This window comes from Colius striatus, chromosome 8 (assembly GCF_028858725.1).
Source record: "Colius striatus isolate bColStr4 chromosome 8, bColStr4.1.hap1, whole genome shotgun sequence".
NCBI classification, from domain to species: domain Eukaryota; kingdom Metazoa; phylum Chordata; class Aves; order Coliiformes; family Coliidae; genus Colius; species Colius striatus.
The window spans coordinates 39156748-39172967 of NC_084766.1; the positions used below are offsets into that span (position 1 = coordinate 39156748).

At 43.0% G+C, this 16220-nt stretch overlaps 2 protein-coding genes across 9 annotated transcripts in view; both read left to right on the forward strand.

The window, feature by feature from the left end:
• Positions 1-918: 918 nt before the first annotated feature.
• On the forward strand, positions 919-13734 carry TCTN3 (tectonic family member 3). 2 transcript variants are annotated; one of them, XM_062001723.1, is made up of 13 exons: positions 919-1245; positions 1933-2054; positions 3897-4027; positions 4316-4424; positions 4495-4613; positions 5512-5547; positions 5938-6012; positions 6114-6239; positions 7406-7501; positions 7761-7858; positions 8474-8639; positions 9341-9478; positions 12660-13734. In XM_062001723.1, exons 1-13 carry the CDS (start codon positions 956-958, stop codon positions 12879-12881), a joined length of 1728 nt encoding a protein of 575 aa, XP_061857707.1. In that variant the 5' UTR covers positions 919-955; the 3' UTR covers positions 12882-13734. The 2 variants fall into 2 exon arrangements, with proteins under 2 accessions (XP_061857707.1, XP_061857708.1); XM_062001724.1 differs by lacking the exons at positions 5512-5547; positions 5938-6012.
• An 880-nt stretch (positions 13735-14614) lies between these two features.
• The window catches only part of ALDH18A1 (aldehyde dehydrogenase 18 family member A1), a 35531-nt gene continuing 33925 nt past the window's right edge, over positions 14615-16220 (forward strand). For 3 of the 7 annotated variants that reach the window (XM_062000954.1, XM_062000963.1, XM_062000957.1), the window contains exons 1-2: positions 14699-14767; positions 16105-16210. The gene's annotated coding sequence lies outside the window, so the exon portion shown is untranslated. The other 4 variants (XM_062000955.1, XM_062000956.1, XM_062000962.1 and 1 more) reach the window with 4 other exon arrangements.

Sequence of the window (16220 nt, forward strand, 5' to 3'; positions counted from 1 at the left end):
CAATTTGGTTATGATTACACTGCCTGGCCCTAAGTCAATTATTTTTTAATGCCTTAGAATTGCCAGTCAGACACATTATGCAATTACACACGCAATGCACTTTTACCAGCCTTAGCCAGTGTACGCTGTCTATTTGTAGGTATTCTGCCCTACTTTTTCTGATTATTATTTCCAATATCTTACCCTCAACAAGTAGTGCTTACAGCTCTAAAGTTTCCTGATAAGGCCATTATGCTTTATCAATGCTCTCTGATAAAGTAGGGAACTTTAATAACATAGTAACAACTCTTGTAAGCTGATGAAAAGTAGAACCGTGTTCTGTTTGTGTCATTTAGTAATGGAATGTATGAAATTAAGCAAAAATAGCCTCGTTAACAGTTAAGCTGCCATCCTGTAGGAGACAGCCGCAAGAAAGCAGAGCACTACGGCCTCGGCACTGCGAGCCCGCGACACACCGTCCCGCTCCTCCTCCCCGCTCTGAAGCGCCTTCGCCAGTGCTTTCTGCAGACGCGACAAAGAGCTTGTTCTCGGCTCCGGGCACGTGAGGCACATCACAGTACAGGGAGGCAAATCCTCGACTCAGCGGAATCGACGGCAACACTAATGGTGACCGGTACAATCTGACTGTGAGCGTCTTTAATCGTCAACCCTTCTCTAAGGGGCAAAAAAAGGAGAAATAGAAATTGAGTCTCAGGCTTCCAGATGATGACGACGAGCAGTAGCTGAGGCTCCGTCCGTCTCAGCTAAAAGACAGAAAAGCAGAGACCTTCCCGGGCGGCCTGGCCAGCGCCTCCCGTCCGCCTCAAGCACTGCCTCCGGCAGCCGCAAAGCGTTCCGAGGAGAGAGCGGCCCGAGCCAGGCAGGAGGCGGGCGCAGACGCCTCCGCGCACGCGTCCTGCCTCCGCGCTCAGCCGGAGGGGCGGCGGGCCGCGTCTCTTAGCGACGGGGTGGCGCCATGCGTGGCGCCCGAAGCTGGCTGCTCGCCCTGCTGCTGGCGCGGCTGGCCGTCCGGAGCCAGGGCACCCCGCCTGCAGCCGCCGTGCTCGCCGCAGAGACCGCGCATGGGGCTGCTTCCCGAAGCGAGAGACCTGCCGGCGCCCAGATCGCCGCTACCGGGTCCCGCTGCCACGGTCCCGCGGCCCCGCTCCGCCGCCGGACAGCCCGCGCTGCGCGCCCCCGCCCCGGCGCCCGCGGCCTGCGCGACGCTGGGGCCGCGGTCTCGCCCGGCTTCTCCGGCGGCGGGAGGTGAGCAGGAGACGGGGGACGGGCCGAGAGGCAGGGTCTGGGCCCGAGCCCTCGCCGGAGCCGCAGTACTGCCGCTTCCCTTTCGCCGTCGCTTTTGCCGTGCCCCCCGGGCACGGGGAACGGCCGAGTTCTGAGTCGGAGGCTCGGAACGGCTGCCCGTGGCCCTGTTTCAGTGGCCTCGGTAAAGCAGGGCTTGGCTACTCTGTGATGAGGCCGTTGACGGTGAGAACTAGAAAGTCTTCTCTTAGGAAAAAAGAACTTTACCATCGAGAGAAGCAACGGTGCAGTTGGGTGTACAGCGGTGATAGGACTGTGAAACGCTGTCAGTTGAGCATGGTCGTTTAAGCTGTTCGGAGAGTAAAATCTGGGGAGGAATCCCGTCTTTGCAGGTGGCAGTTGTGAGGAAGGCTGAGAGGAACTGTAATGCACGCCATTAAACTTCTTTGCCACTTTTTGTTCTAGGGAGTTTCAGAGGGATTTCTAAATATATAACTAGAGAGTATCCACAAAGTTACTCAATGATTAGAGGCTTTCTGTCATTTATTATTAATGCAAATTGTATAATAACTCATGTAAGCTGATGAAAGGTAGTACCGTGTTCTGCTTTTGTCATTTAGTAATGGAAATTATGGGAGAATAGTCTCTGTAACAGTTTGCTGAGGGTGAGGGGGGGGCTTATCTTTACAGCTCTGTGAGCCAAGTGTGCGTGGAAGAATCACTCATGTTCAGAAGTAACACCCCTTATCATACTGATACCATGGCTACCCCTGGTGGACACGGTCTGCTGTTCTGTGTGCAGCTGGATGACTGTAAGTAACCTTTCTGTCCACACGCCTCATAGATTGCTGCTGCCTAGGGAATATATTTGTTAAGCTTACATGTTAGAATTGTTGCTAGTTATTTGGGCTGGTTTTGTTCCAAAGAGACCACAGTGCATTGGGGTCACATTACCAAAGACACTAAAAAGTGTAATTGCATTCAGTTTAAGGGTCAGGTCTCTGGCTTCACACAAAGTAGCCTTTATCAATTGCTTCTGTATCTGAGACACCTCACTTAGTTTGCTACGCACAGAGCAGATAATAAGGGTTGATGTTTGAAAGATACTACTATGATCCTTTTCAGAAAATTATTTCTTATAATATCTTGGATTTTTTTATTTTATATGCTTATTTTCATACTTTTTCTTGTGCTGGCAATGATTTTTCTCTAGTAATCGTATTTTTTTTTGATGTCCAGGTCTCTGGCATTCATTGCAGTTTGCTAGGGTCTCACATTGGAACATATTTTCTGGTTTTGAGTCTTTTGCCTGCGAGTGTTGACCCATAGTCCCATTTACTTCTATCCTAAATTATAGAGCATTTTAAGTTGGGATGGGCTCAGGAAGGTAACTGGTCCAACAGCTACTCAATACAAGGTTAGCTTCCTATTATCTGGTCCTGCTGTCAGCTCTTTGCAGGTGTTGCCTGAATATTTTGCATACAAGGAAAAGCCAAGAAAGAAGTAGAGCCTCATAGTGCATAGTATGATAGGTAGTAGTGCTAGAGCTTCACCCATTCCAATTTTCTGTAGGTCTACAGAATAAAGACAGATTTTAATAAGGTCTTAACCACATCCATCAGGTGTGGGTATTCCCATCAGGGAAACTGACATAAGGTTCCTGAGTATTATAGCCTGTAACTTGGAGATAGTTAAATTTCACCTTTTCCCCACACCACCCATAATATCATCAAAATAGAAGGATTCTGAATTAGCAGTCTCATTCAAAGGAAGGATCACCTGTGTCCAGGTTGATGGCACAAGATTTTTCTGGCCAGGCAGTATTTCATCCCTATACCTATTACATGATTAGGTTTGCAGAACAAGCACTAGGTATTTGATTGCATGTGTTTGTTAGGTGTAGCACACCTGGTTACAAGAGAATTAGCTGCTAACATGGCTTTTTCTGTGCTGCTTGTTGGAAGAACATCTGGGAAAGAGTTTATTTGGGATTACCTGAAGGATGAAAAAGTTTTCTAGCAGAAACAGCCTTCTCCCCTTTGACTTTAACCAAGGAATTATAGAAAGACATACGTTCTCAGTGGATGGAACCTTTCTAGGATTATGATCAGAAATATAGTCAAGCCTGCTCCAGAGGGCCTCCTGGAAAAAGGCAAGTGGAAACAGACTCTGAACCTGAAGAATTATCATGGCCAAAGAGATTGTGATGTGGAAGTTGACTGTTCAAGTTTTACTAGTCCTTTTTTATGATACTTCTAAAAGATGGAGGTTTTTCATTCTTCCTCTTGTTACTAACGTCTCTTTCCATGACTGTCCTCATTCTCTCTTGACTGCAGTACTCCAGTTGTCTTTCCTGAAGTGGCCTTTGTTTCACCCAGTCATCTTTCTTGCCTATTTTCCTGGCTAATGATGCCCTTCAATTACTTTATTTTCTACTTCCTCATAGTGGAGTTCTCTATCTGACAGCTATTCACAACTGTGGCATTTCTCACCTTTGTCACTCATCACACCTGATTTTCTTTCTTCTGTGGCCCTTTCTTTCTATTGCAATTGTTCCTTTAAAAAATATTGGCACAATATTTACTTTTTCTTAGATTTGTCTTTTCTATTCATCTTATAGTGGCAGATTTCTTTTTTCTCTTTTCAACCTTTAGCGAAGCTGAACTATTTCCAACAGCCACAGCATATTAAAGATTCCGATTTTTCAAAGTTCTTAGAGAAGTATGGCGAACACTCTTTCTTAGCACCATCACAAATCCAGACATCATTCTCTGCCTTTTACCGGGTGAGTTGAAAGAATATAGCAATCGGTTTGCAGATTAACTTTTAGTAAAGATGTCTGTAATGAGATCTAATGAGAACAGATTGAATGATTCTTATTTTTCTACCTGTAATTCATATTATCTCTCAGTACTTCTCACGCTTTATTGTATAAAAAGTTTATGAATAGTTTTGTTGTATTTGAGAGTTTGGACAACCCGTTAGACACAACTGAATGTATACCAAGGAGAAATATGAATTTGCCTTGGCCTTGGAACCACTTTGTCAGTGATTTCTCCAAATTGTCTTTCAGGTTGGTGACCCAATTCTAATCTACTTTGATTCGTCATCTGTACTGAGCACGCTTAGACAACCAGTAAAAACAGGAGCCAGTGGACTTTGTGTTGACGGAAACCCTGCCGGTTAGTAAAGGGGGAAGAATTTCTTAGGGTGGTTTGCTTCTGGTTTATCTGTTGTCATGTCTCAACTCAGGCTTCCTGGACAATAAAAGCACAAGCTGTACTCGGATTTTTGCCAACTTGAGCAAGAGCTGCATTACTGACCCTGCCCTAGATGCTGCCTTCTACTACCGGGACTTCACCGTGCTAAAGGTGCGTGTCAGGTTTCTTCCTTTTGCTCAACATCTTATTTGCTTGACTTTCCATTGCCTTCCTTTGCAACTTCAGCTAACTTGACAACTTAAGTGGCATCTGATATGTCATTCCCGATCACCCGATCGTTAAGGCCTTCTTGCTGGAAATGCTGTTAGAAATGTCATAATTGGTGATAATTACTCAATTCAAACTACTTTCCAATAAAGGTACATTATTAGCAAATTCTTGATGCGTTTAACAGGTACTTCATTAATACCTCAGAGTTTTAGTGGTGTAACTAAAACTCACTCATTTTAAATAGACTGTTATCCAAGTATTTCTGTCTATTCTGCTAACTTGATCAACCAAGAAGTGTACATTCTTAGTAAAGAACGAAGATTTGTTCTACACGTATGTTCTCATACTGAAGGCCAGTTATCAATATTAGCTGACTCGGTTTATCCCTATGCTGGAAATCTAAATCTACACAACTGTAATATAGACTCTTCTATTGATGAAATTTAGCTTATGTTTTCATGGCTTTCTTTGTCACTGGCCAAAATTTACTTTTTCATTCCATAGAAGCTGAAGTAATGATTTGGTTTCAGAACGGGCAGTTCCAGGAATTGACCGAAGATGCTGATGTTTTAAAGTCTCTACACGTCTTAGCAGACCCAGGAATAAAACTTGTCTTCTCGTGTTTTAAAAATGCTCTTTGTGAAATATGTCTGTGATTTCTAGATGATAAATTGATGACAATCAATCATCGTCAATTGATGACCTGGAACAAATGAAATAATTTTTGTCAATATGATATGTAGGCTCTATTTAGTGATGACTTCATGCCTCTAGGCACTTGCAAACCCAAGTCGGTTGTGGTTTTGGTGTTGTATGTTGGTTTGTTTCTTATCCCCAGGTCCCAATTAACGACACCATTGCACCGTCCATGAAGGTCAGTCTGTATCCTCAATGAAAAGAATTTGTTTCTGAAATTGAACGTGTCCGGAATGTTAGGCATTCTTAGTAATGTCTGTGGATTGGGAAAATTGGAATGTTCTGTGTTTAAGACCAAGGGTTTTGGACAAAAGTGTAACATTATTAAAAAAAGAATAGGTATATAAGGAAGGATGTACTTTTAAGTAGATAGCATAGAGAGGGCTAGAGTCAGGGAAGCAGCATGTTTTGTTAGAAAATATTGGGCATCGGGAGCAGGGTGATGTGTCTACAGATCGCAGCTGCAGCAGGAAGGTAAGTCTGAATTGGAGGGAAAAGCAATGGAAAAGAGTAAGAAAGGCACACTCCCTTTACAATTACTTATTGTGAATATGATTGCTGTCTCCAGGTAAAGGTCACCGCAATTGCACCACCTGGAGCGCCTCACATGAAAGACAACATGTGTAACAATGTTGTTTCCGAGGTATCTGGATCTCCTGTTATTTGGGCAGTGCAACTCTAGCTTAAAGCCATTCTCCTATTAACTAACTCTGCCTCTGATTCTTCTCTGAATTGGATTTTCAGGTGATTTATGAGATAGAATTCAGCGGCACACGTGGGATTCAGAGTGTTTCTGTCCGGTTCAAAGTGAGCAATGTCTCTGTGAACTCTGGGTCCTCTCTGCAGCAGCACTTCACTCTGCACTTCTGGGTCAGTGCCCCCATCCTCCCTGGGCTCTTTCCAGGTCTGTAGTTTGTAGCTTTTGACCTACTTTGGTACAGATGAGATTTGAAAAGATAAGAAAGAGTGTCACAGTGGTATGGAAGTACCAGAACCCTGGGACAGAGCTCGTGGTCGAAGGAAGGAGAGGGTGCTGCTGTGGTCTCAAGTAAACAACGTTAGAAAAATTCAGACTCGGTGTAAGAATGCAGACTTGCCCTGCGCGAGTTTGAAGGAGTTGATTATTTTTATCCCTTTTTTTTTTTTTAATTTATTGCTGCTATTTTTTTTCTTGTTTTGTTTAGTGGGGAGAGAAGGGGAGAGGTTGACATCAGGGTCACTAGCATGCATGGTCTTGTGAGGGAAAAGGCTAGACCTGGTGCCACACCTGAGTTGTTCAGTGTGAACAAAGTTGCTGAATTTATTCCAGGTACTTTTTTAACCTTGCCTGTGCAACTGAAAAATTATTGTGGAGAGGGAGGAAATCTGGGAAATGCTAATTATATTGAAGTTCATAGAGGTCCCATAGAGGCAATATGAAGTGGGATAAGTAGCGACTTCACAGAATCTTAAGAGTTGAAAGGGACCTTGAAAGATCACCTAGTCCAACCCCCCTGCCAGAGCAGGACCACCTAGAGTAGGTCACACAGGAACTTGTCCAGGTGAGTTTTGAATGTCTGAAGAGAAGGAGACTCCACAACCCACTTCAGGTGTTGATAAATGTGCAGTGTAACCTTGTTAAAGTTATTCCCAGAGACTCTTCCCATAAAACAATTTGGAAGTGGAATCTGATACTCAGAATTGGGGTCAAAGCAGGGTTTGTTCTGCCGATCATCTGTAGAATTGCCCAGACTGATAAGAATCTTCACTTCCTTAGAGACAAATGCTGAGCAACGAGAGTTCATTATCTCAAGAACTCTCCTGGTAATATCCATATTTCAGGAGGCTTATATTTTTGTACCTCCCGGAGTGCAGATGAACTTGCCAGGTAAGAAGGAGGATTTGGAAATAAGTAATGGAGGTTTTAGTACTGCATAATATTCAGTCATTAAAAAAATGGGTTACATTTTTGAGATCTGAGATGATCTGAAATGAATGGATCTCATTGGTGCTAATGTCTTCCTCTTCCTTTCTTTCTTCCCTTTGCCTCTTTGTAGACCAGGACTCTTTCTGATACATTACCTAGAAGTGGAAACCCTGGTTATATCACTGGAGCACCACTGTTGATTGCAAACAATGGTGCCATGCAACATGTATCCTTTTTTGGCTACCAAATTTTATTTTTCGCTGGTTTTACTGACTTTTTATACTCTGTCTGGACTTTTGAGATTCTGTCTACCTTTACTTGTGAGGTCATACCTCAGTATTACATGGCAGCCATCAGCTGGCCTTTTGGTCATGACTGTAGTTTTATGATAGGGATAAGGAGGTATGGGGAGTGGAAGGATTGTTGAATACTAGTTGGGTGGTTTTTCACGTGCTTGTTTGGCTTCTTCACACGCAGTCTGTCAGATGAGCATTTTGCGGAGTGAAGGTGATGGAGGTTGCTCACAGTTCCTCAGACACACAGTGCAGTTTGGAAGAAATATGAGGACAGGCTGCAAGTTCAGGTAACAATACACTCTACAGTCATCTTTCCTGAAACATTTGGAAGGTATGGACTCGTCGTATTTTTTCATAGTCTCTCATCTGCTGTGGAGCCTAGGTCCTTACCTGAGGTCACCAATGGGTCTTAACAGATCTTTCACAAGCCCCTAAGAAAACCTGAATGTTAGAGGTGGGCCTCTATAACAACTTGAACATTACAAAAGTAAGGTACATTTGAGGCTGTAGTCTAGTGACATGTCTTGGACAAAAGTAGACTTTGTATTTGAGGAGTGAATTATAATGGAACCTTAAAAAGCCATTGTCTTGATGAATCAGATTATTCTTGTGTTAGTGATAGGGCAAGTATATGACCACTGAGGTGATAAGATGGCTAAAGAGCTGTCAGTTTTCCTTATCATGCATTACCCTGCCATGTTGTTTTTCTCCTTTCTCATTGCAGAGAGGAGTGAAACTGAGTCTATTTCCTATCAATACTTGCATAATCATTCTGTCAACTCCTTACAAGAGCAGAAGGAATACTCATTACAAAGGAAGGATGTTGATAGTTCCTTTTTTCTTTTTTTTTTTTTTCTGTCCTGGAAATCACTTTGTCAAAGCTATTATTTTCTCATTTCCAGCCTATCCCCAATACTGGAAGAAAGTAATTGTAGTTACATCCAGCAGAAGTTATACGAGGCTTTTCAGGGAATGAACAGAGCAGAGGACCTTGCTATAACTGGCAGTTCTCATTCAACCCAGGCAGAAGAGTGGACGGCCATTCTGATTCAGAATTGCAGCGTGCAGGTAATGTGTGCAAAAAGAACCATCCATGAATATTTTTCCTTTCACGTCTTTTGCCTTGGGGAAGTGTAGGCTTGGGGGGAAAAAAAAATAACTACCTTGATCATCTGGACTTACTTTCTTGGTGTGGTTATCCACTGACTCCCAAGGGTCTTAATGCTTATAAGCAGTCCTTCATATTATGGTTCAGATTATTAGGACACTTACTAAACCAAAATAAATCTTGACAGATTTAATCTCTTGAATCCAGTTCCTGCAGAGTTTAATACTAAATCCAGTGTTGTATTACCTAGTTTGCTGACAGCCTTCTAGAACTAACACTACCTGACTACTTCCTGTTGATTAATTTGTTGTTAGCATCTTTTCTGATTTTCTAATATCTGTGGATATTTATATATTAATAAAGGTAAGAGATTGCAATCCAAGTGCTTATGGAGGAGAAAAATTCTATTTTAATAACGATTACTCTGTCAAGAGATGGCCTAATGGAATGCAAAATCAAAATGGTACAGCTGAGAGAAAATCGGTCTGACAATGAGCTGGATAGAGCTCTAAAATAGGTGGTTGACCTGACTAGAAGTGCTAAGAGGACTGATTTGGGTTCTGTGACCTATGCTATCCAAAATATTGAATTTTTATCATAATGATCCTTTTTCACCTTTAAAATACCATATTGAGATATTTGAGGTCTATTTTATTTTCAGGCTGTGAATTGCACTTCCTGTTGCATGGTTCCCGTGATCCTGGAGATACAGATATTGTGGACTAAGTTGGGCCTCCTGTCTAACCCACAAGCTCAAATACTGGGTGCCCGGTACTTTTATCAGTGTCAGCCGCTGAAGGTATGAAACATAAAACCTGTCCCTCACACACAGAGGCAATTAAATGGAATTCATAGCTTATTTAAGAATCAAGAAATCAAATGGTGTTGGTATTACTGAATTGAGACTTACTGAACTATAGCAGTGGTCTCGTTGCAATGGCAAGTGTTTGTATTTAACAGCTCTGTAGAGCAAGGTGGTTTTATGATCTTATCAGCACTGTCCTCAATCAATTTTACCACGGGTTCTTTCTGACCCCAAACCACCTTTTGCCACTTAAGGACTCAAACTTTTAGTTACACTCTATGTAAGTTATAGTTACAGTTACAAACACTTACAAACTACATATTTAGTTGTCTTTTAAAGCCTTGGTATGGAATTGAGTCAGTTTATATTTCACATACTGCACAACTTGCTGATAATCTGTACAAGAAGATATTCCTATTCCTTTTGAGATTCTGATATCACCAATGGGTAGCTGAGGAGGAGGCTGATACTGGTGGCAGCAGATTTGAAGAGTTAGGGGGAAAGGTTATATACCAGAAAGCAGGTTTCTAAGAGAAGATCACATGATGGAAACATTCAGGCTCATGTTGGATGGGGCTCTGAGCGACCTGGTCTAGTTGAAGATGTCTCAGCTCATTGCAGGAGGCATTTGACTAGATGCTCTTTGAAGGTCCCTTCTAACCCAAATCATTGTATGAGGTCAGCAGGAAGGTGGAGGTAACAGGTCGACAAGGGTGAACAAATAGTCTCTTTCAAGCATGTGACAGTGGATTCCATTTTGGTGCAAGACTGGATTCCTGACATCACAAAGTCTTTTGGGCAGCACATACATTCCAAGGCTTATGCTTCTCTGCAAGGGTTTTAGGGGAAGCAGCTGACAACTGCCCCTGGTATTCTCGTGGCAGTGAGGTACGACATGGCAAGCGTCTGCTCTGTTGCTACTCTGAACTTCAGACTCAATCTAGATGGGATTTTACATCACTTGTTTGGATATGTCTCACGGTAGCTCTTCGTCCTCTGTTCTTTCAACATACATAAAAAGAACACTATAGGAAAATGTTCACCTTGTAAAAGACATGTTGCCTTGAGGCAAACTGACACCCCTGCCTTGCAATGATATTTTCTACATCTGAGCTGTTGGATGACTCCATTAACGAACCTGTCTGAGGGAGGAGACTTGCATTCCTAATCAAGTGCAGAGTGCATATCTCTCAGGAAGGATTAGCCAATCTCAAACTATGAGATTCAGATTTCATCTGTTTGAGCAACTGATACTAATTAGAGTTGTAAGGTATATTGTAAAGGAAATGATGAGAAAGCAATTTTCTGGCAGCAAGCAAAAGATACCATTAAAATTGGTACCAACTTCATCAATGGCAATCCACAAATTAGGGTTGCTAGCAAAGATATTTTAGCAAGGGTACCAGTTGGTGCCATACCCAGCAGGTAAGAATTGGAGCCGTCTGTAAGCATACCAATGAGATGATCAATATGAACTGTATCTTGCTTTACTTCTAAATTATCCTGGTTTTAGCCTGCCGATTCTTTATCTGAGAACTATCCATTCTTTGGAGAAAAACTCTTCCTGTGTCACTGGAGAGTTGCCTTAGTGACAGACCAGAAAACAGAGAACCCGGGAAGGACATCATATTTTCTACACTCGTCCACAATATCTGGTTAGAGTTGAATTTGGACTTCCTGAAAATACAAGACAGTCTTACATGTTCAGGAGCATGCTGGAAATTGCTTATCACCGCCTTTTCCCAGCTGTTGCCGAGGGATTGCATATGGGGTGTTTCCCTACTAATGTCCCTTCTGGCAGATTTTGAAGGTCCAGACACAAAGCCAGAATAATTTTGAGGCTTCTTGTGCCTACTGTGTGTTTACTTACTGACAGGAGAACTTATATCCATGAGGAGTGAAGGAGAAATTCTAATTGTAACTGCTTAGCAGTGGTAATTTGTGACTGAGGAATGACCTGGCATGGAGGGCAAGAAGGGATTAAGCTGTCTGGAAGCCAGAGTTAGATGCCTTTTAAGGAAATGAAGTTTCTCTTGGTGATAAGCTAAGACACAGCCTCAGCATTGTCTTGTAGCTGCCCTGGAATGGGAATAATGTGGGATCCAAGCTCTGGGGCCACCTTTGCTCAGCAGAGCTGGTCTGGGGGATGGGCCACAGCTGAACTAAGGTGCTCCATGCTGATACTCTTGGGCTTGGTGCTGGTGCAAGTATATGTAAGGAATCTGCTCACGATGCATCTCTGTATAACCATGTATTGCACTAGGACTGTCCAATGCATGATTCATTATATTTTTCTGTTATATTGAAGCACAGAAGTGTTCTGGGGAGTGAACAAGGTGGTGATTTCACAGTTTGGCTTAAGTAAATGCAAGCGAACAAGGTATGCTGCCAGTAGATTCCCTCTCTTGAGGCTGGCATGCAAAGCTGGGCAGCTAGGACAGGGAGTGAGGTTGCTCTTTTGGCAGCAGCAAGGTCTTAAATCAGCCCAAGATAGATCTGAAACTCCACATAGCTCAAAGAATGACTGTATTAGTTGTCTTACAGCTTTCTGTTGAAACAGAAAGGATCTGAGGCCTTAGAAGTTCATTGCAGTGTTCCTTCTTTACCAACTGACTTAGCAGTCTGCCTGATTTCTGAAAAGATATCCTAAAATGTGAGAAATAAATTCAATGTTGTATTGGGTCCCAGCTCCAATTTATTGATATTTTATTGAAAAGATCTAATCTTGTGGCAGTTCTGTTTCTGGCAGCGATCACCTATTCAAATGACCACGTGATCTTATATTATATAAAATATATCAATTAAAAAAAATCTATCTTTGCTTCTTTTCTTATTACCAGCTAGCTGGTATGTCTTTCCTCTGAACACTTACTCTAGCAGACCTTGAGTCACTTCTTGCATTCCAGAGATCTGTAACATATGATGCACAGTAGCTACTTATCTTCCTGAGACCTGTGCCCTTGATTTAACTGCGAAGTATCAATTTTGAGAAAGGGGAGTTACTCCCCTAAATATATCTATATCTATATCTGTATCTGGAACAGCTAACTTCTACCAACCTAAAGACATCTTGCTTGCTGGTCATATACAGTGGGGTCTACGTTAGCAAACCAAGGAGAGGTGTATCTTTTTTATTAAGCATGTTAAATTCTTCATGCTTTCCTTCTTGTTACAGTTCCTGAACACAAGCAAGGTGCCTTTGACAACTGTTGTTACCTTTGCTGACATGACGGAATGGCCGGAACCTCCACGAGGCCAGCCACAAGGGCACTGGAAACTCCCATATGACATCTTTTACCCGTTCAAGGTGGTTCTAAATTTGGAAGGAAGTTACAGAGATTATCTGGCTGGCTATTTTTTCTTGACTCTAATAATATCTAGTATTCTCTGCTTTTAAAAAGTAAAATAGATGGGGCCTGTACTTCAATGTTGGTAAGTAAATTGAAACGTTCAGAATGTGATCCAGATCAGACTTTTCTCCTCTGGTTCTTATAGCGGGCCTACAATGTCTATGTGCCTTCTATTCTTGGATTAAGCCACACAACTGGCTTCTGTCCCATGTCTTCCCATGCTCGCATTTTCTGTGTGCAAACCTCACTGCAGTGAAACACTGGAGCACTGCAGGAATCAAGAGACATTGCATTAGAATGAGCATTCCATGTTCCCAGAAACTAAGTGTATCTTCTAAATCAAGGAGTATGGATAGAGGAACAAAGTTCAGTCCAAGCGCTTTGGAGCTGCACTCAGTCATCTTCCTCTTGGAGAAGCACCTGATTTTTCTACATGGACCTAACTGAACATTTAAAATACAGGAGCCTTCCCAGGCAGGCTGAATTATTATTTTATGAGTAGACATGTCTGCCACTCACCTTTAACCTGTCCTTGTTACATGATAACTATGCCTCTGACAGTTTTTCACTCTTTTCTATGTCTCTTCCAGTACTAATATTAAATATTAGTATTTTAATCACCTTTTGCATTAGCAATAGTGTCAGTGAAAGCAAAGTAATTGTAAATATCTCCTCCTCTGAAATAGAAATGAATTTTAATTGTTCATTAGGACAGATTCTTTCCTGATTATTTTTTTTTTTCTTGAAGAAACAGGCCCAAATATCGTTTATCCTAGATAAGAAAGATTGTCTTGTGACTCCAGATAGGAACTGCACTGATAATGGTAGCCACTGAAATGCTATGTAGTACATCAGAAAGAGTTGTGGTTAGTCTTTAAGAATAAATTATTTTTGCAAGAATTTCTAGATGGATTCTATTTCTGGCTCAGTCTTGGGGAATGGAATGTAAGTGTATTTAATAGTTTTGAAAGTTGAAGGCAATCTTCTGATTATTTAGTTTGCCCCGCCCCATCACACAGACCATGGCAATCTGCTTTGTCATTCCATGAAGTTCTTGGACAATAATATGTTGGTTTTTTTTTTTAAATATGTTTATATATAAACTTATATTTTTTTTAGAAAATCATGTATTGCTTATCTTAAATTCTGCAGGTGATGGAAAAATCAGACCCATCGAGTATCTAGTTCCAGGGGGAACAGTATGGGGCAAGAAAATAAGAGGCGTCTGCCTCATCTTTAACGAAATGTCTTTGCTGCTTTTGTACATATAGCGTGTATAGCAACTTTTGTTGCCCTTCCTCATGGCCAACTTAAACAGAAACGTGCAAAAATAAACATAAGTCAGGGTATCAAAGGAGATAACCTGAATGAGACAGAACCGTTGGCCCATTTAAAACATGCAGCTTAGGGAGTAAGTTATGGGGCACTCCGTGAAAGCCAATCTGAACATGTATATTCTGCTGCTACATTCGGCTGGTGCTACCAGCGCAGCAACGAGCTTGGGTTTTAGCTGGATGTGGCTTCTCACCTCTGTCTGTAATAGTTTTTCAAAGCTTTGAACAAAACACCTTTGTCGTGTGTATCACGTCCTCTCAGCTTGCTCGTGTGTGGAACCAGGACGTTATTGTAGGGGTGACGATAACCGAACTGAACAAAAGGGCAGTTGGAGAAGCATGCCAGGACTTCGGACACAGCTACGCAGAGCAGGGCCCGGAGCCGCCGCTCCGCGCCCGTGAGGCGGCTCCGTCACGTGGCCAGCTCGAGCAGCGGAACGCCGCTGGCAGGAGCGCCCCCGGGCGGGCGCGGGGTGGCCCCGGGGCACCGCCCGCGTCTCCTGGCGGCGGGCCGGGGCTCAGGTGCGCCGCGCTGGGGACGGCAGGGCCGGAAGGAGCGCGGGGCGGCGGAGGCCGCGGCTGCGGGCGGAACCGTGACGGTGGGACGTGCCGTGCCTGGGCAGGCCGTGTCTGGGGCTCACTTTGTGCCGTCGCGGCCGCGGTGGCTAGCTGTGTCCGGGGGTGGGGATCGGGGTGCAGCCGGGGCCGCGCCCGTGGGATCACGGCGAGGCCTGGTCGAGTGGCCGGGGCGGTTGCTGACCCTGCTGCCTAGGGGGAGGTCGCAACGGTGGCGAGTGCAGTCCCAATCTCAGAGGGGCGAGCGGCCTTGCGCAGCAAGCGCGGCTGGTGCCCTTTGTCTTCCTGCGAGTGGAGGATCAGGAGGGGTTGCTGTATTGCTCACTGCAGAGGACTGTGGATAAAAAGTGAGCTAAGCCTTGAAGCTGCAGAAGTACTGTACATATAGTCACTGTGATGCTACCTGCACCAGGATGCTCCCAGTTCTTTTGGTCCTCGTAAGCTTTCGAGAGCTTTGAAGATTTTGCTTCAAGTTTTCTTGACATCTACAGAGCATTGCTATTCTGTGGAATTATTGGCAGAGTGAAATTGAAGTTTGGACCACTGCAAGCACTAGTTTGACTGATAAGAGCTGTGTTGGCCTCACTGTTCCAGAGCTTTGTGAGAACTGAGTAGTTGCCCTTCTTGGGATTTTTTTTTTTTTCCTTGCACTTACAAGATTTTTCCGTGCCCAAACCTCACCTGACAGTTATATGACACATAAAAGTTATTACCTAAGTTTTAACCCTGATTCTTGATGATAAGCCTGTGTTGTTGATTTACTGTTTTTTGAAGAAACCTGGTAGCTCTCTGAAAGAATAAAACTGCAGATAAAGGAGAATTAATGAGCAAAGCTTACACAGCTTTTCAGAAGCCTTTGGCAAGTGTCTTTGTACTACAAAGTCAAGAACAGTTTTATTTTCTTAAATGAAAAATAACTAGAATGATTCCTTACATGCTTATACCTGCGCTGACTCTGTGCCTTTTAATAATGGATATTTGTAACTGTTTACCTTCTTCTCAGATTTGCTCTTGTTGACACAGAGAAGCTATTTATAAAGGGTTAAAATAAGGTTTTGTTTTATCTTGTTCTATATTAAAGCACTTCTAGGTAGTCACTTGAGAAAGTACATTACCTGTTCTGTATTTGTGTCGGTGGATAACTTTTGTTGTGTTAGCTGCTTTACCGATTTACTTGTTTGCTACGTGCTGCACTACCTTCCTCTTTTAATTTGCCCTTTGCTAGGTTTGTTATAAGAAGTGTACACAGTATTAGAGTGAGCATCTGTCAGGCTTAGCTTTAGTAGTTTGTTGTTTGCACTGGTTTCATGCTATATTATTAAGAATATGAAGGCAATGGTATCTTTATGTATTTTTGCAGCATCCAGGGAAGAAAACATCTGAGAGTCACTGTGAATGATGCTCTGAGAAGTCAGTTCAAACTACAGTGAAAGGTGAAAAGCAAATAGAGCGGTAGAAACTATCGGGTAAGGAGTG